General features: G+C 45.2%; 1 protein-coding gene across 2 annotated transcripts in view; it reads right to left on the bottom strand.

The window, feature by feature from the left end:
• The window catches only part of IP6K1 (inositol hexakisphosphate kinase 1), a 43,337-nt gene extending 17,006 nt beyond the window's left edge, over positions 1–26,331 (bottom strand). Inside the window, exons 1-2 of one of the 2 annotated variants that reach the window (XM_066245966.1) lie at positions 26,134–26,331; positions 6–356 (exon numbers count right to left, since the gene is read on the bottom strand). In XM_066245966.1, the coding sequence (XP_066102063.1) occupies positions 6–228 (223 nt within the window). In that variant the 5' untranslated portion in view covers positions 229–356; positions 26,134–26,331. Of the gene's footprint in view, positions 1–5; positions 357–5,303; positions 5,431–26,133 lie in introns of those variants that run through there. The other variant, XM_066245965.1, reaches the window with a different exon arrangement.
• Between the last annotated feature and the right edge of the window lie 498 nt (positions 26,332–26,829).

Here is a 26,829-nt window from a genome sequence, read left to right as displayed (position 1 = left end):
CTGACCTTTGTACTCCGGGGTGAACTCCTTCATTTCAGGAGGGAGGGACTCGTAGAAGCGCTGCTCCCGGGAGATGAGGGGCTTGCACACGGTGTGGTCGTCATAGCGCATCATGCTGCTGTGCCCGCCCACCTGGTGGATGAAGGGCTCCAGGAGGACTCCCCGGTCTCCGGCCCGACTGGCGTTCTTGCCATACTGCCCCACTTCCATGGTTTGACAAACACACATTGCGTTGGGGGCCAGCTGCACACTGAGGGCAGAGGGTGCAGCACATGGGCCACAAAAGGAGAGCTAGGTAGAAGGTCCTGGCGAGCTGAAAGCCAACAGTCAGAGTCGGTTTGGCTTCTTCTTCTTTCCTACCAGAAAGAGAGAAGAAATGAGAGAATCACAATACCGGACAAGCTGTAATTCCCTGGAGGATCTGCCCCAAGAGTAGAACGGGTGTCTGGGTCCCTGCTACGTGTCGTGGACCCTGGCATGGAGCAGGAAAGGCAGCTGGGGAAATTTTACCCAATGACACAACTTTGGTCTCCTCCATCCATCTTTTTATGCACAAAAGCCCACATTCTCTTCCTTTCTTAGTTCTCAGATCCCTTCTAAGTTCTCTAAATGAACTGAGTTTAGAACGACAGTATGTTACAGTCATCAGAAAGCAACTATCCCTGTTCATTTCACATTCAAAGGTTAAGAGTAAAAAAAAAAAAAAAAAAACCGGAAGCCAACATGAATTCATTCTGTTCATTTCTCACAATACCCAGTACTGGTAAGGGTCTCTCACTGACTCAAAGGAAGGGTTTCTGCCCGAGAAATCAGGTCATGCTCGATTCCCAACTTTCCTGCTGAAGGTGCCAAGGACCAGCAGGGGAAAGCCATTCCTTGCTGAGTTGTAGAATCATCAAAAGGTCTTGCTTTTCCCACTTGAATTCAGGCTTCAGATTTTTTCTATGTTAAATCTGTGGCTATCAGGTTCAGACCATGTCTAGTATCACAGCCTCCCTTTGCGTCTGACTAGACCGACAAGTGGGATAAGAAAAAGCTCTGGGTCTTCAAATGCCCTCCTTGGAATGTCAATTTCTCTCAAAAACTTAAAGCAGTAGGCACCTTACTTAGTATTGAATATATTTTTAAAACTAGGAATGGATTGGCAAGACTATATCTGGGCCCTGGCCGGTTGGCTCAGCGGTAGAGCGTCAGCCTGGCATGTGGGGGACCCGGGTTTGATTCCCGGCCAGGGAACATAGGAGAGGCGCCCATTTGCTTCTCCACCCCCCCTCCATCCTCTCTGTCTCTCTCTTCCCCTCCCGCAGCCAAGGCTCCATTGGAGCAAAGATGGCCCGGACGCTGGGGATGGCTCCTTGGCCTCTGCCCCAGGCGCTGGAGTGGCTCTGGTCGCGGCAAAGCAACGCCCTGGAGGGGAAGAGCATCGCCCCCTGGTGGGCATGCCGGGTGGATCCCGGTCGGGCGCATGTGGGAGTCTGACTGTCTCTCCCCGTTTCCAGCTTCAGAAAAGTACAAAAAAAAAAAGACTATATCTGAAATTCAAGACTAAAACAATAAAATACTTGCAAAGCGGGAATATGGTTTTACCTGCAAGAGACAAACGATTACTATTTTCCTGAACCTCATAATTATGGGCAAAATGGGTTATATAGGAACACTGTGGCAAAACTGTCTTAATCCAAAGCTGCCCAGGAAACTATGTTCTATTTCACTATCAATAAAAATAAATCACACTCCACTCCCACTGCCCCAAACAGAGCAGCAAGGCCTTGCCGCACACACGTGTTTGCTTAGCCATCTACTTTCTAGTCCTCCTGCAGGATAGGACTCCGTGCCCAGGGAGCACTGCCAGACCCCACTGCCTCCCACCAGTTCACACCCCATGGTTCCTAAGGTGGCCTGTGCTAACTCTATCGCCATGTCCGTGCTGCCATCTACCTACTTGTCTGTCACTACCACCAAATCATTCTCTCTTATCTCCATCCAGGATCCAAGGCAATTCCTGGCACACAGTAAGTACTCCAAAAAAAAGTTTGTTGGAATGAATTCAATAATTCCAGAAGAAGACTACAGTGAGCAAAAGCACAACATGAAAGTAAAGGGATCTAACAGTGGCAGCATCTACAGCAGAAAGTGGGCAAGCAATCGGGGTTCCTGGAGGTGTCCACAGTGGCAATGGGCTCTAGGTGGCACTGTCTGTCAATCAGCTCCTGCCCTGGCTCCACTGCATCCCGAGATTGCTGCTGACTGCAAAGGGGACACCAGCAAGGTGCTCAACTTTCTGAAAGGCCTGGGTCAGAGGGGTCTGGGAAAGAAGGGGTCAATAGTGCAAGTGCCCAGAAGAGCTTAGTAGAAATAGGGCCAGGACCACTCCCTGGATTCTGGGAGAAGCCCAGCAGCCTCCACAGGACTGAGGCAGAGGTCCAGTCTCCACTCAGATCTCGACTTCTGAAAGTGTTTCCACATGGTGTTTATATAAAATCATGGTACTGTTTTTGTGTCTGAAATATCTTCTTAAAAATCAACACAAAATACACCACATTTTTATAACTTTGTTTTGGCATTTCTTTTTAAGTATATCTGGAAATCCAAAAAGGTTGAAGTGCCCACAACTTTCTCAGCTTTGGTGAAGCTTACGAGATGTGGAGTCTTGGTCACTTAACTTGCAGTTTACTCACCTATAAAATGAAGACATGCCCGTTGCTACCCCTGCAGCATATGCCCCTGCACGTGAAGGCTCGGGCTGGTCTCGCCTACTGCCCAGCCTTGGAAGTACTGGAAAGAGCGACAGCCTGACTCATTTTTATCAAAAACCAGAGGTTGCTCCTGAAGCCTGGTGTTCCCCAAAGCCCATGGACGGAGAGGGCTGTAGCTGAGGACTGTTCTGCCCTCTATTTCCTTGCTGACAGAGCTGTAACCTTGTTCAGGTAGCCAGATCTCAGGGATTGTGAAATTTCATTCTAGCTCAGGGAGAACTGTCAACAGGACCCAGTTCTGAGTGGTGGATTGAGGAAAGGGCACGTGAGGGAAGTTGGCCAGGGGTTCTCTAGGAAAGCTACCTTGTTCTTAAAGAACATGAGAGAGGCATCCCTCCTCTTTCTTAGGACATTCTCCTATTCAGATGTGATACCTGAGACTACTGCAACCAATTGGGGCCCTTAAAAGACACTAACTTAAAGGCAAGGCCAACATGCTGAGAGTGCAGAATAGAAAGAAACCAGACTACCACTAAAGTACTAGATTTCTTGTTATATAACAAACAATAAATTTCCCTTTGTGCTTTGAAAGTCTCACATGTTACTTATAGTAAAAACCATCCTAAATGAAAGGATAGAAACAGTTACATCAAAATCTCCAGATTAATTGTTTTTTGATAACAAGGAAATTTCCAGCAACTGAAGAACAAACAAGCCCTTCACTGGTGACAAAGGGCACACTGCTCCCCAAGGCCAAAAGTAAAAAATGTTGCTCTATAATCTTTAATGTGTCCCTTAAGGCAGAGAATCTGACTTATATCTGGTCCTCAAGGCTCGAACCAAGATATTAAAAAAGAACCTGACAAACAAAATTCACTTTCTAATAAGGGCAATGAATCTGTCCAAATATCCAAATAATTATCTAAGAACTACCATATTTTTCGCCCCATAAGACGCACCTGATCATAAGACACACCTAGGGTTTTAAGGAGGAAAATAAGAAAAAAATATTTGGAACCAAATGGTGTGTTAAAATATTTAATAAAATATATTTTTCGCTCCATAAGACACACAGGCATTTCCCCCTCCACTTTTTTTGGGGGAGTGTGTCTTACGGAGTGAAAAATACGGTAAGTCTCCTGTGATTCAACAAGAGGCAGAATATAAAAGACACTTACACTCTTGCCACCTCAGGACCTCACTGATCATAATTTTTCACAAACACATCAAAACACAACGGAGTCAAATAAATCCTATTTTCCAGAAGTGTAACTAATCCTCAAACAAAGATTCTGCAGACTGTTCTCTGCCCTGATTTCTAGTAGTTTATGCCACGTAAAATACTAACAACTTCTGAAGTCTTTCTCTAGACTTAAACTGAGGAACTACTAGCATACAGAAAAACTTGCACCTGACCAGGCGGTTGCACAGTGGATAGAGCGTAGGACTGGGATGCGGAAGACCCAGGTTCGAGACCCCGAGGTCTCCAGCTTGAACGCGGGCTCATCTGGTTTGAGCAAAGTTCACCAGCTTGAGCCCAAGGTCGCTGGTTCGAGCAAGGAGTTACTCGGTCTGCTGAAGGCGCACGGTCAAGGCATATATGAGAGAGCAATCAACGAACAACTAAGGTGTCGCAATGCGCAACGAGAAACTAATGATTGATGTTTCTCATCTCTCCGTTCCTGTCTGTCTGTCCCCGTCTATCCCTCTCTGACACACTCTCTGTCTCTGTAAAAAAAAAAAAAAAAAAAAAAAAAAACCCTTGCAAATTCTTTCAAAGCTACAAAGAAATAATGTCAGATAACTGAAATCATGAAAGACTCTGGTTTCATTGTCATGATTTAAACTAACAACAAAAAACACCCCACTAGTATATTTTTTGCTTCTGTAAAGGGCTCCAAAAGTTTCCCTGGTAGAAACTTTATAAATGGTCCTCTTTTCCCCTTGTGGCAGAAAAAACAAACAACAAAAAAAATAAAACAAGGTTCTCTATTAGGTTTGCAACCCAGTGCATCCACTATCTGAAATTCATATGGCTCAAGTATGTCATGTAAAAACTCTTTGGATAGCCTGACCAGGAGGTGGCACAGTGGTTAGAGCGTCAGACTGGGATGCAGAAAACCCAGGTTTGAGATCCCGAGGTCGCCAGCTTGAGTGTGGGCTCATCTGGTTTGAGCAAAAATTCACCAGCTTGGACCCAAGGTCGCTGGCTCAAGCAAGGGGTTACTCGGTCTGCTGAAGGCCCGTGGTCAAGGCACATATGAGAAAGCAATCAATGAACAACTAAGGTGTCGCAACACGCAACGAAAAACTAATGATTGATGCTTCTCATCTCTCCGTTCTTGTCTGTCTGTCCCCGTCTATCCCTCACTCTCTCTCTCTGTCTCTGTAAAAAAATAAAATAAATAAAAATAATTTAAAAAAAAAACTCTTTGGCTATATAACAATAGTAACAGAATGGTTTTTAGGTTGAGACTAATAAAAAATATTTCTATTAAAAAAAATAACTAAACATTGTTCCCTGCAAATATCAGAAAACCTTTATTCATAAGAAGGAAAAGGCTTAGATAAATAATCTGCATATTATAAAGACCTTACAAGCCTGACCTGTGGTGGCGCAGTGGATAAAGTGTCGACCTGGAACCCTGAAGTCTCCGGTTTGAAATCCCACACTTGTCTGGTCAAGGCACATGTGGGAGTTGATGCTTCCTGCTCCTCCTCCTACCCCATTCTCTCTCTCTCTCACTCTCTCTCGTCTCTAAAATGAATGAATTAAAAAAAAAAAAACCTTACAATTCCATCCACTCAACTATATTAGGACTTGCAATCTTTTCTTTTTTTCTGTAAAAATAACTTTGTTTTGTAATTCACACCACTTAGAGTAAGAAATTCTCCCTTGGTCCCCAGAAATGTTCCTTGATCCCTTAAGCACAACTCCAATTCCTCATTGTGCAGTTTCTTCAGAAGATTTGCTGTCCAGCCTGACCAGTTGTGGCAGCAGTGGATAGAGTGCCAACCTGGGACATGGGGGTTCCCGGCTTGAGTGCCGGCTCATCCAGCTTAAGCACAGGCTCACCAGCTTGAGTGCAGAGTTGCCCGCTTAAGCGTGGAATCACAGACACAATCCTATGGTTGCCAGTGTGAGCCCAAAGGTCTCTCTGGCTTGAGCAAGGGGATCACTGACTCAGCTTGAGCCCCCAGTCAAGGCACGTTTGAGAAGCGATCAATGAACAACTGAAAAGTGACTCAACTATGAGTTGATGCTTCTCATCTCTCCCTTCCTGTCTGTCTCTTCCTGCCTCTGTCTCTTCTCTTTCTCACTTGCTAAAAAAAGAAAAAAAGGAAAAAAATATAAAAGACTCACTGTCCACTCCTTTCATGAGACAATGGGGTTCATTACGTGGTTATGCTTGTTTCAGACAAGAGCTACAGGAGCAGACAGACTCTTCTTTTCCTGTGGAAATTCTAAGGCATGTAAATACTACAAGGACAACAGGAACAGAAAAGAATCTAACAGTCTAAAACCAAGCTTAGAGGGGTTTTTAAAAAGATTTTATTTATTGATTTTAGAGAGGAAGGGAAAGGGAAAGAGATACCATAGTTGCTTTACTTTAGTTGTTTATTAATTGTTTGTTGTATGTGCCTTGCCTGGGCAAGCCCAGGGTATTGAACTGACAACCTCAGCATTCCAGGTCGATGCTTTATCCACTGTGCCACCACAGGTCAGGGTTGGAGTCTTTGTTAAGATGAACACAAAGCCTGACTAGGCAGTGACGCAGTGGATAGAACGTCAAACTGGGATGCCAAGGACCCAGGTTCGAGACCCCGAGCTCACCAGCTTGAGCACAGGCCCATCTGGCTTGAGCAAAAAGCTCACCAGCTTGGACCCAAGATCACTGGCTCGAGCAAGGGGTTACTCGGTCTGCTGAAGGCCCACGGTCAAGGCACATATGAGAAAGCAATCAATGAACAACTAAGGTGTCACAACGAAAAACTGATGATTGATGCTTCTCATCTCTCTGTCCCTGTTAAAAAAAAAACACCAAAAACCCGAAACAAAAAACAACTAAGGTGCCACAACAAAGAATTGATGCTTCTCATCTCTCTCTCCCTTCCTGTCTGTCTTGCTAAAAACAAAAAAAGATGAACACTGCCTGACCAGGTGGTGGCGCAGTGAATAGAGCATCGGACTGGGATGCAGAGGACCCAGGTTCGAGACCCCGAGGTCGCCAGCTTGAGCGTGGGCTCATCTGATTTGAGGAAAAGCCCACCAGCTTGAACCCAAGGTCCCTGGCTCCAGCAAGGGGCTACTCGGTCTGCTGAAGGCCTGCGGTCAAGGCACATATGAGAGAGCAATCAATGAACAACTAAAGTGTTGCAACAAAAAACTGATGATTGATGCTTCTCATCTCTCCGTTCCTATTTGTCTGTCCCTGTCTATCCCTCTCTCTGACTCACTTTCTGTCTCTGTAAAAAATAGAAAAAGAAAAAGAAAAAAAGATGAACACAAAGGAGCCCTGGCCGGTTGGCTCAGCGGTAGAGCGTCGGCCTAGCATGCGGAGGACCCGGGTTCGATTCCCGGCCAGGGCACACAGGAGAAGTGCTCATTTGCTTCTCCACCCCTCCGCCGCGCTTTCCTCTCTGTCTCTCTCTTCCCCTCCCGCAGCCAAGGCTCCATTGGAGCAAAGATGGCCCGGGCGCTGGGGATGGCTCTGTGGCCTCTACCTCAGGCGCTAGAGTGGCTCTGGTCGCAACATGGCGACGCCCAGGATGGGCAGAGCATCGCCCCCTGGTGGGCAGAGCATCGCCCCTGGTGGGCGTGCCGGGTGGATCCCGGTCGGGCGCATGCGGGAGTCTGTCTGACTGTCTCTCCCCGTTTCCAGCTTCAGAAAAATGAAAAAAAAAAAAAAAAAGATGAACACAAAGGAATACACAGCAAAAGACCAATTAAGAACCAAGTTGTTCCAAGTTCCCCAAATTCCTATGCAAGAGGCACTTCACAAAGGCAATATTTTTAAACTCTTTGGAAAAAATTAGCATCCCAAATGAGCTACCTCTGAGTCCCTGGACAGCAGTCCAGTCACCAGCAGCTTCTGGTAAGCACTGACATACCTGACACTCCAATCACAAGGCAACTTGCTCTTCCCCAGCGTGGCATCGGTCAACTGGGAAGCGCCAGAGGAAAGTGATGCCCCAGTTTATCTCGCAGGCCACTGCAAGTTAACTGCAGTCAGGAAGCCTCTACAAGGGTCCCCAAACCCTTTACACAGGGGCCAGTCACTGTCCCTCAGACCGTTGGAGGGCTACCACATACAGTGCTCCTCTCACTGACCACCAATGAAAGAGGTGCCCCTTCTGGAAGTGCGGCTGGGGGGGGGGGGTGAGGATAAATGGCCTCAGGGGGCTGCATGCGGCCAGTGGGCCATAGTTTGGGGACGCCTGCCTAGAAGATCCCACAGTCTTGATCCCTCTGTAGGCCATGACTTGACTGCATCTCTCAGCCAAGCAATACCGTGGATGCTCCTACTCCTGGCAATCACTGTAAAAGGTTGCTGCACTTTCCCCACAATAGCATTGCCTTCAGCATCTTCAACCTCATAAGCCCTCCAAGCTATTCAGTTGCCAGTGCCACCAAGACAGTCATGGTCACCACAGTATTCTGACCATACACTGCAACATGGTCACCAACATTAATATTCTGGGCATGACAACAGCAATCCTGGGGAGGGAGCTTCCTATACAAGACCAAGGAACTCAGTATGATGCAAACCAGTAAGACAGTTAAATACCTTCTCCCTGTCATGACTAAGGACCTTAGCAATAAGTATTATCAAAACACACTGAATAAACCCCACATAATCCCCCTACTCTATCCCACCGAGACTATCAATATGGCAACATTTTAATAGGTCCCTTTCAGTACATCTAGCAGAGCTACTCAAACTTGTACAGTATAAACCATCAACACGTGTAAAGTCTACAGGGCAGAGAGACACTATTCCATCCTTCCTTTCTCTCCCAGCAGTATTAGAAACTTCTGCCCCGCCTAGGTAGTCTCATCCCAACACACCAAGGTTGCAGGCTTGATCCCAGGTCAGGACACGTATAAGAATCAACTAGTAAATGCATAAATAAGTGGAACAAGTAGATGTTTCTCTCTAAAATTTTTTTTTAATAAAGTTCTTCTAAAAAAACAAAGAAATTTCTGATACATCTGAAGTCCCAGAGAAAGGCAAAGTACATAATCACCAAGTGTCTCCCGGTGAGTTCCTACTCATGACTGTGTAGGAACAGGAAAACATGCTTATATACATACTATAGCGAGAAGGGCTGTGAGCTCTGGGCAGAGGGAAACCTAAATGGAGACCAATGTTTTATAGTGTTTCTTCCTGGAATCTGTCATCTGAGAGCTGTGTCACTACAAAAATCCTGACCAGCCTGACCTGTGGTGGCGCAGTGGATAAAGTGTAGACCTGGAAATGCTGAGGTCGCCGGTTCAAAACCCTGGGCTTGCCTGGTCAAGGCACATATGGGAGTTGATGCTTCCTGCTCCTCTCACCTTCTCTCTCTCTCTCTCCCTCTCTCTCTCCTTTCTAAAATGAATAAATAAAATTAAAAAAAAATCAATGGAAAAATTAAAAAAAAAAAATCCTGACCAAGTTTAATTTCTCTGTAGACTTAGTCTCACATAAATGTGTTCCCAAGTTACCTGTCTTGTGTGCTTTCTAAGTAACATTAAGATTTTCTCTGGAAAGGTGAAATCCCTGTAGGCACAGACCTCTGAGCTAGCAAAGGGTGGTTTCCTGCGAGCCAAGGAAAGAAATGAAGGGTGGTGCTTGAGCAGTACCATAATAGCCACTTTAATTCCACTGCCCAGATGTGTCCAAGACAAACCCAACCACCACCAGTATGGAAGAACTTGTGAGCTGCCACCTGTTTCTAAGAAAGGCTGGAAGTACACATTTATTAAAAGCATCTCCAGGAATCAAGACACTCCCACTTTCTCCGGTCATCCTGATGGTCCTTTGCTATGACTGACATTGAAAAGGAAAAAGCAACTACAATTAGTATTTAATTCCTATACAGCCTAACTCTGACATGCAAGTCTAAAGTGGCATTTATCCAGACAGAGCGGAATGGAAATTTACTCTTTTCTTTCCTCTCTACTGCTTTCTCTCTTGCCACAAGTAGGGCACATTTTTCCTTTGGGGCATAAGAATATTAAAGGAAGTAACTACAAGGCAGCTTTTGAGAAGGATCCTTGGGAGATTGTCTTAGTCCATTTGAGATTTTTTATTTTATTTTTTTTCTCTAGCGAGAGAGACTGAGACAGAGAGATAGACAGGAAGGGAGATGAGAAGCATCATTTCTTCATTGTAGCAGCTTAGTTGTTCACTGATTGCTTTCTCATATGTGCCTTGACGAGGGTGGGAGTGGCCTCCAGCAGAGTGAGTGACCCCGTGCTCAAGCCAGCCTGCACTTGAGCCGGATGAACCGTGCTCAAGCCGGCGACCTTGGGGTTTCAAACTTGGGTCCTCTGCTTCCCAGTCTGATGCTCTATTCATTGCGCCACCGCCTGGTCAGGCAGGCCGTTTGAGCTACTATAACAGAATACCAAAGTCTAGATGGCTTACAAGCAACAGAAATTTCTTCCTTATAGTTTTTGAGCTTAGGAAGTTCAATATCAAGCCACCAGATCTGGTGTCTGATGAGTGGCTGTCTCCCCACATGGCTAGTAGGATGAGGGAGCTCTCTGGGGCCCCTTTTACAAGGGCACCACCCTAATGACCTCATCACCTCTCAAAGGCCCCACCTCCCAATACCTCACACTGGGGATTAGATTTTAATATATGAATTAGGGGAGTGGAGACACAGACATTTAGCCTATAGCAGAAATCATGATCAGTGTTTAAAGCCCTGTTCTAGTGGAGCACTGGTGGTGCAGCGGTGAGCAGAGTACTTGTTCTATTGCTGCTGAGACTTCACCATTTCTGTGATGACTTGGTAGGAAATTAGGTGAGAAAAGTCTTGTTTTTGTGAGAAGGATCTTGTACTTTTCTATGGAATAGTTTGTAGCATTGTGTGTACTAGATTAAAAATTAATTTACTTTTAAATGTTTAAAAATGCCTGACCTGTGGTGGCACAGTGGATAAAGCATCAACCTGGAGCACTGAGGTTGACCCTTGGCTTGCCCTGTCAAGCCACACACAAGAAGCAACTATGCTTACTACTTCTCCCCACTGCCTTTCCCTCTCTCTCTCCTTTCCCTAAAATCATTAAATAAAGTCTCTATAAAAAATGTTTAGGCCTGACCTGTGGTGACGCAGTGGATAAAGCGTCAACCTGGACTGCTGAGGTCACCGGTTCGAAACCCTGGGCTTGCCCGGTCAAGGCACATATGGGAGTTGATGCTTTCTGCTCCTCTCCCACTTTCTCTCTCTCTCTCTCTCTCTCTCTCTCTCTCTCTCTCTCTCTCTCCTCTAAAATGAATACATAAATAAATAAATAATTTTTTAAAAAGTTTTTTTTTTTTTTTTTTTGCATTTTTCTGAAGCTGGAAACAGGGAGAGACAGTCAGACAGACTCCCGCATGCGCCCGACCGGGATCCACCCGGCACGCCCACCAGGGGGCGACGCTCTGCCCACCAGGGGGCGATGCTCTGCCCATCCTGGGCGTCGCCATGTTGCGACCAGAGCCACTCTAGCGCCTGAGGCAGAAGCCACAGAGCCATCGCCAGCGCCTGGGCCATCTTTGCTCCAATGGAGCCTTGGCTGCGGGAGGGGAAGAGAGAGACAGAGAGGAAGGTGCGGCGGAGGGGTGGAGAGGCAAATGGGCGCTTCTCCTATGTGCCCTGGCCGGGAATCGAACCCGGGTCCTCCGCAGGCTAGGCCGATGCTCTACCGCTGAGCCAACCGGCCAGGGCTTTAAAAAGTTTGAAAGTCGTCTGACCAGGCGGTGGCGCAGTGGATAGAGCATCCAGCTGGTATGCAGAGGACCAAGGTTCGAGACCCCGAGGTCGCCAGCTTGAGCGTGGGCTCATCTGGTTTGAGCAAAAGCTCACCAGCTTGGACCCAAGGTCCCTGGCTCGAGCAAGGGGTTATTTGGTCTGCTGAAGGCCCGCAGTCAAGGCACATATGAGAAAGCAATCAATGAACAACTAAGGTGTTGCAACGCACAATGAAAAACTGATTGATGCTTCTCATCTCTCTCCGTTCCTGTCTGTCTGTCCCTGTCTATCCCTCTCTCTGACTCACTCTCTGTCTTTGTAAAAGATAAAAAAATAAATAAAAAATTTTAAAAATGTTTAAAAGTAAGAAAATTCCCACCCTGGTCACACTGGCTAGATACATAGACATCTTCTGCTCCTCTATAGTTTCACACCAGCCATTCCCTCCACCTGGACCATTCTTCCCCCAGATGTCTACATGCTTCCCTCACTCCTTCAAAAGTCTGGGCTCAAATGTCTTCTTCTCAAAAAGACCTACTTAACTCCCCTAAGTTTAAACTGCAACACCCCCTGTACTCTCCATCCCCCTTAATTGGCTCTACTTTTTTTTTATGGTACTTATCCCCTTCTGAAATATTATTTTATTTATCAATAATGTCTGTTATTTTTACTGTGATATCAGCCCCATGAAGGAAAGGCTCTTCACCTGTTTAGTTCACTATATATTATCCTAAATGCATGGAGCAGTGTCTGGCACTCGGTAGCCACACAATAAAAACAGCAGAATGAATGAATGTATGTTAATAACAGATGTGTACAGTAGGATAAGTACATAACATGAAAAAATGCTGATGGAGGACAAGTTGTTTTGTTTTTACTATTAGGGTTGTAAATCAAAAAACGTTTACAGACTAATCTAGGGCTACCAAAACCAGAACAAAGAAGTGGCTTTACAGAGAACAAAGCATGTTGGCCACAGGACAGAATTCCAAATTAACAAATAAAGAAAATGCAAAATTCTGCGTTTTGACTCTAAAAAGACAATATATGAAAGAAAAACAGTTTTAAATGAACTTGGATAAGAATAGCAACAGGCCCTGGCTGGTTTGCTCAGTCAATAGACGGTCAGCCTAGCGTATGGACATCCTAGGTTCATTCAGTTCCTGGTAACGGCACCCATGAAAAGTGACCATCTGCTTCTCTCTCCTCTCTTTCCCCGTTCTCTCCCTCTTTCCCTCCCACAGCCAGTGGCTGGATTGGTTCCAGCACTGGTCCTCAGGTTCTGATGATGGCTCGGTTTGTCCGAGCACATCAGCTTCAAGCGCTGAAAACAGCTCGGTTGATTTCAGCATTGGCCCCGGATGGGGGTCACCAGGTGGATACTGGTCAGGGCTCATGTGGGAGTCTATCTCCCCTCCTCTCACTTAAAAAAAAAAACCCCAGTAACAACAGAAACTAAACAAAATATGGAAAGAAAAAGAAAAGAGACTACTAGGAGGAAGACGATAAGATCAGTTTTATTAATGATGCAAAGGAGAAACAAGGGGGGTAATTAGGCAAACACACAGATAATCTCAATAAAGGATGAACCATATCAAAGAACTCTAATCAAATTTAGAAAATACAACATTAAGTTTGTTTGCTTGAATTTAACAGTAGAGTGAGCCTAGAAAGTGGCAATGAATAAAAGCCCTGGCAAGGAAAGAGAAATTGCAATCAGATATGTTAGTGAACAAGGTCAGAACTATTTTAAGAACTAGGCAGGCACTGTCTCCACAGCAAGAGCAAGACAATACCTGGTCACCAAGTTCCTTAGTAGGGCAGGCTCAGACACACACTCAAAAGACAGATCAGCAGTTATGCACTCTAAGAAGCCTGGTGAGAATTCCAAACTCTGGCCAACATATTTTTATAGCCTCACATTAACCACTTGAGTTTGATAAGCAATCTTTTTATAAAGAGAAGCATCCTTGGTACCTTCACATTTCATAGGTATATTTGCAAATTTTCATTAAAAATATTTTTGTTCTTTTAATTTTTATTTACTGATTTTAGAGAAAGAGGAAAGAGAAGAGAAAGGCAGGAACACTGATCTGTTCCTGCATGTGCCCTGACTAGGAATCAAACCAGCAACCTCTGTGCTTCAAGGTGGCACCCCAACCAACCAAGCCATCCGGCCAGGGCTGTTTTGTTTGTTTTTTAAAAGATTTTATTTAGCCTGACCTGGTGGCACAGTGGATAAAGGACTGACTTGGAAGGCTGACGTCACCTGTTCAAAACGCCAGACTTGCTCAGTCAAGGCACATGCAAGAAGCCAACTACTACAGGTTGATGCTTCCATTCTTCCCAACCTCCCTCCCTTTTCTCTCTCTCTCTTAAAAAAAAAAAAATACACACACACACACACACACACATTGACTTTACAGAGAGGTGAGCAAGAGGGAGGTGCAGCAAGATGTATCAACTCATGGTTGCTTCACTTTAGTTGTTCACTGATTGCTTGCTGTATGTGCCTTGACCGGACAGGCCCAGCATTTCAAACCAGCGACCTCAGCATTCCAGTTCAATGCTCTATCCACTACGCTACCACAGGTCAGGCATAAAAAGTGGTTTATAAGTCCAATATTTCTACATCCTCTACAAAAATTAAACATACCCACCTAAGCACTAACAGCATAATGATGAAGTATCATGCCCTTTAAAAATCCTATGAAATTTATTTAGTTTTTAAAAAATTAAATTTAAACTTGGTAAGTCAGGAATGCTAAGTAAAATTCTGACAATAATGTATCTTTAGTTTGTTTGTTTGTTGTTGTTTTAGAGACAGAGAGAGAGTCAGAGAAAGGGATAGACAGGGACAGACAGACAGGAACGGAGAGAGATGAGAAGCATCAATTATTAGTTTTTCGTTGCGCATTGCAACACCTTAGTTGTTCATTGATTGCTTTCTCATATGTGCCTTGACCGTGGGCCCTCAGCAGACCGAGTAACCCCTCGCTTGAGCCAGGGACCTTGGGTCCAAGCTGGTGAGCTTTTTGCTCAAACCAGATGAGTCCGCGCTCAAGCTGGCGACCTCGGGGTCTCAAACCTGGGTCCTCAGCATCCCAATCCGACGCTCTATCCACTGCGCCACTGCCTGGTCAGGCTCTTTAGTTTATTTTTTACTCTCTGATATAATACAAGATCAAAATAGCAAAATCATTCAATTAAAAAGAACACAATGGATTGGTAAATCATTCTAACGGAAAAGAACACACAATGCTTGGGTTGTATAGCTGTAGACTTTATGAAAACTAATTTCTAACTAATTTCAGAAATTATATGCTGATACAGATTCTGACAGGAGAAAGATGCCGGAATACCCTCAAAGTCACAGACAAGAAAACTAACATGAAAGCTTGTTTGTTCTCTAAAACACATAACCAGCCTGCGGTGGCGCAGTGGATAGAGCGTCAGACTGGGATGCAGAGGACCCGGGTTCGTGACCCCGAGGTCACCAGCTTGAGCTCGGGCTCATCTGGTTTGAGCAAAAACTCACCAGCTTGAACCTAAGGCCGCTGGCTCCAGCAAGGGGTTACTTGGTCTGCTGAAGGCCCGCAGTCAAGGCACATATGAGAAAGCAATCAATGAACAACTAAGGTGTTGCAACACGCAATGAAAAACTAATGATTGATGCTTCTCATCTCTCTCCGTTCCTGTCTGTCTGTCCCTATCTATCCCTCTTTCTGACTCTCTGTCGCTGTAAAAAAATAAATAAATAAATTTAAAACACATAACCAGGGAACCAAACACCTTCTTGAAATCAAGTCCCTTCTTGCTTTTACATTTGAGACTGCAGGCACTGATGGAGATTAGGTATGCTCAGGAGGGTGCGAGAGAGCAATTCTTCCCCACACCCACGGACTGGATTATTCCAAGCAAATGCTTACAAACCTCTCCTCTGAGGAGAGAAATAGAAGAAATGTTTTTGAGGTAAGTAGGGCTGCCAACCTAAGTCTGCTCTTCCAATCTACCAGGGACTGGCACATCCCTCACCTAGAAACCAGGAGTGTGTGCAGAGGCCTAGCAATCTGGGAGGTATGAAATAAGGAGAGGGGGGAGAAGACAAAGGTATCTCTTTTGTTGTTTGTCCTCAGAGAAGAGATGAAGAATTGTTTAGACTCCTGGGTCCTATCCCAGGATCAAGAAACACAGTGGCAACCTCCTGAGAACACCAGTCTGAAATCAAACAAGGAGCAAGGAGAAACGGAAACTTGGCAGGAGGCCTGAGATGTGCCAGCCCATCAAGAAACAGCCAGAAGAGAATTAATTTAGGACAAAGAGAAAAGCTAGAATCCAGTGAAGCCCTTTCCTGTTTCTACTAGATTTCAAAAAATTAGAAAACCTGTACTTACACACAAACACACAAGCAAAGATCCTTCTGAAAATATCTATTTCAACTGAAATGAATGGAAAAAATGGGGGTTGGCCCTGGCCAGGTGGGTCAATGGACAGAGCATCATTCCAGTGCACCAAAGTCATGGGTTTGATTGCTGGTCAGGGCACATATGAGAAGCAACCAATGAGTGCACAACTAAATAGAACTAAGGAAAACAACAAGTTGATGCTTCTCTCCCTCTCCCTTCCTTGCTCCTCCCTTTCTCTCTCAAATAAATGGGAAAAAAATTTTCGGCCCTGGCCAGTTGACTCAGTGGTAGAGCGTCAGTCTGGCGTGTGGATGTCCCAAGTTCAATTCCCGGCCAGGGCACGCAGGAGAAGTGCCCATCTGCTTCTCCATCTCTCCCACTCTCACTAATCTCTCTCTTCTTCTCCTCCCTTCCTGCAGCCATGGCTCTATTAGAGCGAGTTGGCCCCAGGTGCTGGGGATGGCTCCATGGCCTCTGCCTCAGGTGCAAAAAAATGGCTCCAGTTGCAATGGAGCAAGGGCCTCACATGGGCAGAGCATTGCTCCCTAGTGGACTTGCTAGGTGAATCCCGGTTGGGTCATGTGGGAGTCTGTCTCTGCCTCCCCTCCTCTCACGAAATAAAATAAAAATAAATTTCTTTAAGAAAAATGGGGGGGGTTGAAGACAGAATTTAAAACACAGGTCCCAGGTGATACAGGGGAAATCAAAATGAGAAGACCAAAAGACAGGAAAAACAAAAGTGCCCCTTCCTTCTTCCCTGAGACACTGTCTGCTCACAGTTTGAATGGGATTGTTAACAAGCCACAGAAATACCTGTGCTGTGACTTAACAGTCCCTGTGAGTCGTACCTGAATGGTAGGTATGACTCTCTGCCTAGCACACTTACAACTGAAACTAAACATGGTCAAACCCAGAAAGCACACATGTGGAAAGACAGGAGAAACAATTCTAAAACAAATACAAAACCCTTAGAATACTTCAAATGAGGTGGTCTAAAATGCTAAACTATGAAATAGGAAACTTCTTGGGCTTCCTGTCTCATTCTGTTCATCCCAATGAAGACCCAAAACTGAAGGGAGAAGCTTCTGCACAACTGACAGATGCACAGGGAGAGTAACAGTCCTGTTCTCAAAATTCAAGGTTCTGACATGCCTAACAGTCTAGTTCCTTTCTCACTTCCGTGCTAATGTAGCCAACCTAATGCAGCAAGAGGAGCAGAGCTTCCTGGGGAAAGCTGACAGGACTGGGCCCAGGTGAGCACACCCAAAGGGACTGGGGAACTGATGGAGACACCTCCCTAGACAGAATTTGCCCTCACCGTAACATTTTTTTTTAAATAAAGAACTGCTCTATTTCAGAGCAGAAACAAAAGAACAAAAATTCTTGTCATTCACCTGAATTTCAACTAGCTGTAACTCAGGTTTATAACAGGTGGTCATTCCAGTATGAATCTGCTCATCAGGACAAGTGATAGTCACGTTTGTCTTGCTAGTAAAGAGGTAAAATGTGGACATAAAATCTCCTGCACCTGGGAGAGGTGAGAGCTAAAACTCTGGTCAACAGCATTGAGCTTTTTAGATTACTTGGAAGCCTCCTTTAGAACCACACCTCATATTAAAGATGATTATTAGCTTAAAACAAGAAAACTCTCCAAACTAAGTAATTATTCAACTATGATAGAGCTCCTGCCTTTTCTGTGATGTCTCCAGGACATTACAAAACTATTAGAACTCCAAAGGGGTTTTAAATCACTGAATTCAGCCTGACCTATGGTGGCAGGCACAGTGGACAGAGCATTGATCTGGAATGCTGAGGCAGGTTCAAAGCCCTGGGCTTGCCCAGTCAAGGCACACATGAGAAGCAATCAATGAACTAAAGGGCTGCAAACAAAATGTTGTTTCTCATCTCTCCTCCCTTCCTTAAAAAAATTCATTTTAGCAGCTTCATAAGAGCCTATTTAATTATTTAAAAGATTTGGAAAGGCAATCCCAGAGGGAAGCGGGGAGGGAGTTGGGGCAGAGGGGCAAAAGAGGTGTAATGAAGGACACGGGGGTGGGAGGTGAGGGTGTTATATTGAGTGGGACATGAGTCCATGTTAACACAATAAATAAAAATAAATAAAAGATTTGGAAAGCTTTAAAAGAGAATTCTGATAATCAAGTTCCTGACACCTGACCAGGCGGTGGCGCAGTGTATAGAGCGTCGGACTGGGATGTGGAGGACCCAGGTTCAAAACCACAAGGTCACCAGCTTGAGCGCGGGCTCATCTGGTTTGAGCAAAGCTCATCAGCTTGGACCCAAGGTCGCTGGCTTGAGCAAGGGATTAATCGGTCTGCTGAAGGCCCACGGTTAAGGCACATATGAGGAAGCAATCAATGAACAACTAAGGTGTCGCAATGAAAAACTGATGATTGATGCTTCTCATCTCTCTCCGTTCCTGTCTGTCTGTCCCTATCTATCCCTCTCTCTGACTCTCGCTCTGTCTCTGAAAAAAATAAAATAAAAATAAAAACTCCTCATCTTAAAGATTTTTTTTTTAAGTTCCTGACTACAAAGAACCCAGCAGCCACTGAACACTGGTCCAAGAAGTCAATGGTGAAACAATGCAATGTGCCAAACAGAGCTATGAATAGGCACAGTGTGTAAATGATGTTTAATAGGAGGGATTTAAGAGGTGAAATCATCACCAAAAGCACTGCTTGCTGCTCCCAGAAATTAGAATCTAGAACACCAGCAAGGACCCTCTGGTTGTGCTCATTTGTAAATATCATACATGGTAGATCATCAGACAAGGAAGCTCCAAGCTTTCAAAAGTTACATGTGGCCTGACCTGTGTTGGCGCAGTGGGATAAAGCAACGACCTGGAACACTAAGGTTGCCGGTTCGAAACCTTGGGCTTGCCTGGTCAAGGCACATATGGGAGTTGATGCTTCCTGCTCCCCGCCCCTCCCCTCTCTCTAAAACTCAATAAATAAAATTTAAAAAAAGTTACATGTGAATTAAAATTAAAATTTTAAGTCCCAAAATATGTTCCACATGACCAACAGTCTAAAGAGGCAGTACCAACCACGGTAACTGGGCCCAGACACTACAAAGGCACAAATCACCAAGGCCAGGCTCTACAGAGAGATGAAGAATAAACTCTGTCGTCCCTGTGGATGGCCAAGAAGTCTCCGGGCCTGCATCAATTTAGGGAACAGAATTCTAGAAACATGACAAGTACAGAAGTAAATTCTAAAACAGACCCCTCAATCCAGAAGTCTGTGTCTACTTGCAACAGTTCCTGGCTATTTTAGCTTCCAACCCTAAAGGAGTATTCATTAGTTCTTCACTCAGTATGAGTAGATCTGGAAACCTGACAAAATGGAAAAGGAAGCTTGCAGCTGAGGACTCTGGGGAGAAATGTCAACAAAACTGGCCTGGAGTCTATAGGACTGCTCTGTAACTTTCCTGAAACAGTGTCCTCTCTAATCCAGTCAGGGAGTCAGAGCAATTCTCCTTAGATATTGGTTCAAAGAGAAATAAAAACATATGTACACAAAGAGATTTGTACAAGAACATTTATTGCATCTTTATTCATAATAGCCAAACACTAGAAACAACCCACATGCCCATCAGCAAGTGGCAGAACCATAAACAGAATACTCCTCAGCAGTAAAAAAGAGCAAACACAATAAAGGGATGACCCTTGAAAAAGCCAGATACAAAAGACTATATAATCCATTCTTGTTATTGACTGTAGTTATTTATGTTCTATAAAGTCACCTCAAACATGAAGTTGGCAAATACTGAGCCACTGCTCCTAGGAGAAATACAGCATTAAGTTTCTGTGAGCCTCTGGTCACATTTTTGTCACCCAATCAATACATAACCTCCCAGAACTACATACCTACAATACATAACCTCTTGTATTTCTTTTTAAATACACTTTATATTGTCGGCTCATTAACATAAACTCAGTCAACAGCCCTATAACTCACGTCTGAACAAACTTTGCTAACATGTATTTTCTTTAGAAGATGCGACAGCACTTCCAGAAAGCACAAAACTATGAGAAACCATGGCACGTACTGCACCACTGAAAGGACACTTGTTTATAGCATTGGCTTAAACAAGACAGCAGCCCACCACAGCTGAGAACATGCACATCAAGCAATTCAAAATTTTTACCATTTCCAGTTGGCAAGTGGTTTTCTTTGACCAGTGAAATGGCTCAAATTTTAATCCACTGCCAATTTTTTAAAGGCTTTATTTATTCATTTTAAAGAGAGGAGAGAGAGAAGGGAGGGAGAAGGAAGCATCAACTCCCATATGTGCCTTGACCAGGCAAGCCCGGGATTTCAAGCCGGCGACCTCAGCATTCCAGGTCGACGCTTTATCCACTGCGCCACCACAGGACAAGCCACTGCCAAATTTTAAAATCAAGTAATTTCACATAAATACCCATATTTCTGGTTCTTAAAAGAAAAAGGCACAAGATATGATAAGAACTGGCTGGAAATGAGTAACAGTGACCTTTCAGATGGGGCCTGTGCTAGTTAGTGCACCCAAGTCCCCACTACTCCCCACTGCCTTTATACTTGGCTTCCCTAATGTCCTGTCAGCTGGCCCCTGATAGAAATGCATCATTACTAACCCAGATGTTTAAAACATATCATTGACTGTAAGAAGGTGCACAAATCAGGATGTATAACATCATCTCATTTTTGAAAAAGTTATAACACGGGAAAAAAGTCTGTTATACATTAAAACACTAACAGTAAACTTATGGGTGATCCTTTATTTTTATGTCTTGTTACTCATATATCTTTTTTATTACTAACTGATTTTAGAGAAAGAGAAAGAAGGGGGAGAGAGAGAGAAGCATTGACTGTTTGTTCCACTTGTCTACATTGGTTGACTCTTGTATGTGCCCTGACTGGGAATCGAACCCACAACTTTGGCATATCAGGAGAACGCTCTGACCAGCTGAGCTACCCACCCAGGGGTATATTACCTTTTTTTAAACTAGTGAATGTATATTACTTATAAAAGTTTTTTTCACAAGTGCTTTGAGATATAATTCATACATAACATTTGTTCACCTAAAATGTACAATTTAATGGTTTTTAGTATATTTGCAAATATGTGCAACCATCTCTACAATCTTAGAACATACTATCATCTCAAAAAGAAATCCCATAACCTTTAACTACCCTAAATTCTCATCCACCCTGAACCTCTAAGCAACCACTAATCTACTTTCTATCTCTATAAATATGCCTATTCTGGACATTTCATATAAACGGGATCACACAATATGTGATCTTGTGTAGTTGGTGTCTTTCACTTAAGCATAATTTTTTTCCAGGTTCATTCATGCTGTAGCATGTGTCAGTACTATAACCTTTTTTATTGCTAAATAATAGTCCAATGTATGTATATACCACATTACATTTATCCACTATCAGTTAAAGCAGTGGTCCCCAACCCCCGGGCTGTGGACTGGTACCAGTCTGTAGAGAAAGAATAGATAACTTACATTAATTCAGTTTTATTTATATTTAAGTCTGAATGATGTTTTATTTTTTAAAAATGACCAGATTCCCTCTGTTACATTCGTCTAAGACTCACTCTTGATGCCCTTGATGCTTGTCTCGGTGATGTGATACATTTATCCGACCCACCCTAAAGGCCGGTCTGTGAAAATATTTTCTGACATTAAACCGGTCCATGGCCCAAAAAAGGTTGGGGACCACTGAGTTAAAGGACATTTAGGTCGTTGCTCCCTTTGATTATCATGAATAACGGTGCTATGAACATTCATAGAGGTTTTTGTGGGGGCACATTCCATTTCTCTTGAGGATATAATTAGGAGTAGGTCTGTCTGCTGGGTCATATAGAAACTGTTTAACCATTTAAAGAAATGTCAGACAGTTTTCTAAAGGGGCTGCATCATTTCACATTCTCACCAGCTGTGTAGGAGGGCTCTACTCTGACCTCCACACCCTCATCAATACTTGTCATTATCTGACTTTCTGATTATAGGATAGATCATAAGTATTCAAGCATAACATGCCCAGATTTGTATGGACTTCAAGGACTTCACTGACATCCAACTTTAGACTGGAAGAGAGTGCAATACTAGACCTGCTCCCCAACCTACTTATCTTTAGTAAAATGAGGGGACAAGAATAAGCAAGCTATACTCCCACTCACAAATAAAATTTTTACAGAAGCGATCAGAAGCAGATTTTCTAACCACTCAACAAAACAAAGTCCCTCATAGGGATCTAGTACTGAAGTGAATACATATTCCCCTCAAAATGCATTTGTAATGCCTCCTACATAAATGTGACTTGAAACTATAGCATCAAACACGACAGTCTTGATCACCTTTCATAAAAGAACCAAGGTGTCTTAGGTTTTCTCTTTCAGAATTCGTTGCTCAAATCCTGCTGTAGCAGGAGAAATCAAATCTGATCTAAAATTGGGGCAAAAGTGCAGATCCACTGATACAAACATACAAAATACCCAGTTGCTCCCTCGCTCCAAGCCAGAGATAAGAGTGCACTGTGCAGCCTTTCCCCAGATGCGCCCATCACTGTTCCTTATAGACTCAGGGCAGCAGTGGGAGAAGAGCACACAGCAAATACTACTGACACATGTACCGCAGCCCAAGGTGGTAGTGAGACCAAGCCCCAACCAAGAGGGTCTAAGAATCTCAGTACCCAGTGCCATGCTCACCCAACACATTTTCCAAGAGTCAAAACTGGCATCTTAGGAAGGGGGTGAGCCACACAGCCTTCTGAGATATAGAATTATTATTTTCAGGCCTCACTTCTGCACTTTAATCAAGTTTTGCCTCTGTTCTGTAGCACTGAGGATGGGCCTCCATAGAGTCAACTTGTGCTACGATTTCAGGCAGGGTAGAAGATGGAGCTCCATAGCCACCAATCTCCATTTCTATCTGCCCATTCCCTCCATTTCCCTTCACTATGTTTAATTACCGCTAGTGATTCCAACTCAGACAAATGTAGCACATTTTTGTAACATTTAGTCTTCATATATTCAGGTACATGAAGACACAAAAATACAGTCTCCATAGAAAAGGTGGTGAAGTCTTATCAGAGCAACAAAAAATTATTTTTAAAAGATCAAATACTATTTTGTTTTTGCATAAGGGCAATGATGCTACTGCAGTTCAGAGGGAATGGAGCACCTCCAGGGACTGGAATGTTGGGAGACTGTTTCATAAAGGTATAAAGGACCTGAACTGGGCTCCGGAGAAAAGAGAAGCCAAACTGAAGGAAAGGGTTTTCCAAAGAGGGCATAACCACTGGATTAATCCAGTCAGTGATTTGTGAAGGGAAACAACTAACGTGTGTAGAATGTTTAGTAAACCCATTTGATTAGTAGGGATTAGAATAAGCCCTGGAGAGGTGGGCTGAAGTCAGCTGGCCGGAAAGACCTTGAATGTCACATTGGGACATCATATCTCGTCCCACACACCTGTAGCGGTTTCTGACTTCCGTGCACTATTGCCACAGTCTATGAAGTGTTTCTTCTGCTCATATAAGTTAAAAGTGCTGACATTTACAGGTGAATTACATAGACAAGCTTAAGTGAAAAGAGAACCTGTTATTTTAACAAAATTCTTACTTATTTGCACTTAAAAATGCCCAGAACAGAAGTACTACTATTAGCTACCTTTGGATAATACCTAACAAGCATCATCTACTATTCATAAATATTCACAAGGCTGTAAGAGCATTAAACAAAGGCAATAAAAGTTCTTGGATAGTCTATAATTTTCTTGAGGCAGCTGTTCTTACATAGGGTTACTACACCATGGATAGACTTTAATAGGCCCTTGAAACCCAAAATTGTACGCAAAAGTTAGTGTTGAGAATTTCCTAAGGAATATGTCACTTTCTACATCTCAAAGAGGTCCTAAATAGACTAGGAACCTAACTTGGGGTTATTTTAACAGAAACCAGCTACCATTTAACCATGTGGCTGCCTTAAATTTCTAAAGGAAGCCTGGCTGGTTTGCTCAGTGGTAAGAGCATCAGCTGGGTGTGTAAACGTCCCAGGTTTGATTCCAGTAAGGGCACACAGGAAAGGTGTCCATCTGCTTCTGCCGCCGTGCCCCTTCTTTTTCTCTTCCCCTCCTGCAGCCATGGCTCAATTGATTTGAGCGTGTAGGCCACAGGCACTGGGGATGGCTTGGTGGAGCCTCCAAGTCAGGTGCTAAAATTAGCTCAGTTACAAGCACTGGCCCCAGAGAGGGGTTGCAAGGTGGATCCCAGTCGGGGTACATGGAGGAGTCTGTCTCTCTGTCTCCCCTCCTCTCACTTAAGGAAAATAAAATTCTAAAGGAAGCATTAATCAAAGGTTGGGGGGAGTTGGGTTAGCTTGGGACAATTCCGAGAAGCTTCTAATATTTCAGTACCTCCCTCCTTTCTTATCAAGAAGTGCCCGCCTGACCAGGCAGTGGCACAGTGAATAGAGCATCGGACTGGGATGCGGAGCACCCAGGTTGAAGAACCCCAAGGTCGCCAGCTTGAGAGCGGGCTCATCTGGTTTGAGCAAGGCTCACCAGCTTGAGCCCAAGGTCGCTGGCTCCAGCAAGGGGTTACTCAGTCTGCTGTAGCCCCCTGGTCAAGACACATATGAAAAAGCAGTCAACGAACAAGTGCCGCAACAAAGAATTGATGCTACTCATCTCTCTCCCTTCCTGTTGGTCCCTTTCTCTGTCTCTTGTCACAAAATAAATAAATAAAATTACAATTTTTTTTTTTTTTTAAAGAACTGCCCAAGGAACTGGTCTCACCGAGATCAAAACTAATTCAAGATTCAAAAAATGGCCGGAGGAAAGGCAATGAAATAAATAACTAAAGACTACTCAACTTTTCTTTCTTCTCACAAGTAAGCAACCAGCAACAGGCCACCAGCCTTCTTTGGTTTCAGCATCTGTTCTCCACAAGGATCTCCTAACCAAAGAGCTGATTTCTTTCAAAATTAAACATTCTGAAGGTCGGTAGATCTTGAAAGTGCACCAAGGACTGCTGCGTTACTTCTTAGTGGTCGCATGCAGGCTTTTCACAGGACCACATACAAGGAGCCTGTGCTGAGAAGCCAAGGCAGCACGGGGAAAGAGAAAGGTGTTTGGGGGCACTCAGAACTCTTGTGCACACCTGGCCTGGGATCCCTAACCCTCTCACCCTCACAGAAAGAGAGCCTGACCATCTGTCTTCATTGGGCAAGATGCATTCAGTCTGTTAAAAATTAATCTGGCAATTCATACAATCCACAACGACAAAACACATTCCTACATTGCCTCTGTCTCATTACACTGGCAGAATATCTCTTTAGAAGAAAAACTCGACCAAGTCATCACCATAATACTTTCTCCTAAAACCAAAAAAAAAGACCTTACTATGACTCCAAAAAGTGGTGGTCAAAAGCCAAGAAATTACGCCCCAAAGTATAGCACGGGGATCATGGACATTTAACCAGGCCCTTCGGGAAGAAGTAAACGGTGAGCTCCGAGGAGCACGGGAGGGAGGCGCCGGGAGAGGGCCTTAGCCCTTCCCGAACCCCAGGGCCTGCCACCCACCTGCCACCCGCCTGCCTGGTTCGCGGGGCTCTCGCCTGTTTCGTCATCTAGTTCTTAGTCTCAAGCCGTGTGACAATCACTCGCAGGAGCGACATCCGAGAAAGAGGTACGGGTAATTCTCACCCGGGAGCAACACGACGCCCCGGCGAGCGTCGGCTGGCACGGGACACAGATCGGTGTTGCGGACACAGGTCGGCGTTACGGGTCGGCCGAGCCCAGGGTTTCGGTCAGAGAAGCTCGCTCCCCGCTACCCCGCAGGCCGGGCTTCCAGCGCGGGGCTCTCAGACCGCCCCCCCAATGCCGTCCCCCCGGTCTCAGCACCAGTATCCGGAAGGCTTCACGAGCCGCAGGTCAGGATGCTCAAGCGACATTCATGTGATGCTCAGCCGATACCCGGTCCGGCGCGCACCCGCTCCAACCCCGCGCCTGCCGTCCGCCCCGCGGCCGCAGGCCGCCTACCGGCCTGGGTCCTGTCACTCACCGGCCCGGCCCGGGCAGCGGGCGCCCACGGCCCCCCACGGGAGCTGGGCCCCCCGGGCCTCCAGGTTTCGGCCCGCCCCCTGGTAGGCAACGCAGGTGGCTGAGCCCCGCAGCCGCGGCCCCACACCGGCCGCTCGGTCCAGCTCTCGCCGCTGCCCACTGGGTAGGGATCAACAACAAGATGGCGGCCAGCCGAGGGGGCGGGGGCCGGGCGTCACAGTAACCAGGGCGGCAAAGAGCCCGCCTCCGGCCGAGATTATCCCCAATTAACAACCTCTTTGCCCGACCGCCAGGGAGTGCTCCCCGATGACAGGTTGACATGCCTGTCAATCATATCCAGCCTCTCAAGACCCGTGCCGAACGCTTTGGCACGTGACTGTGACGGCATGGGTTGGCGCGTGCGTGCAGTCCTCGGAGTTGGCGGCAGAGCTTTTGCGGGTGACTCGGGGGTTGGGTCGCCCTTGGCCTCCCGGCGTCTGCGTCTGCGTTGCTGAGCTGACAGCGTCTTCTTACATACGCACACACACTTAGAGAATGTCTGTTGCGTGGTACTTGCTTTTTTTTTTTTTGTCATCCGGGAAGGGAGGGGTTGCGGTCCCCAGTTCACTGGTGGTGGAACTGAGGCGCAGAGAAGAAGCGAGACCAAGGTCAATCCACCTCTGGAAGTGGAGGCACCGGGTCTCGTACCTCCTTCCTC

The sequence above is a fragment of the Saccopteryx bilineata genome, chromosome 10, assembly GCF_036850765.1.
Source record: "Saccopteryx bilineata isolate mSacBil1 chromosome 10, mSacBil1_pri_phased_curated, whole genome shotgun sequence".
Classification (NCBI taxonomy): Eukaryota; Metazoa; Chordata; class Mammalia; order Chiroptera; family Emballonuridae; genus Saccopteryx; species Saccopteryx bilineata.
The sequence above is the reverse complement of the archived record's forward strand: the minus strand, read 5'-3'. Positions and strand labels throughout refer to the sequence as shown.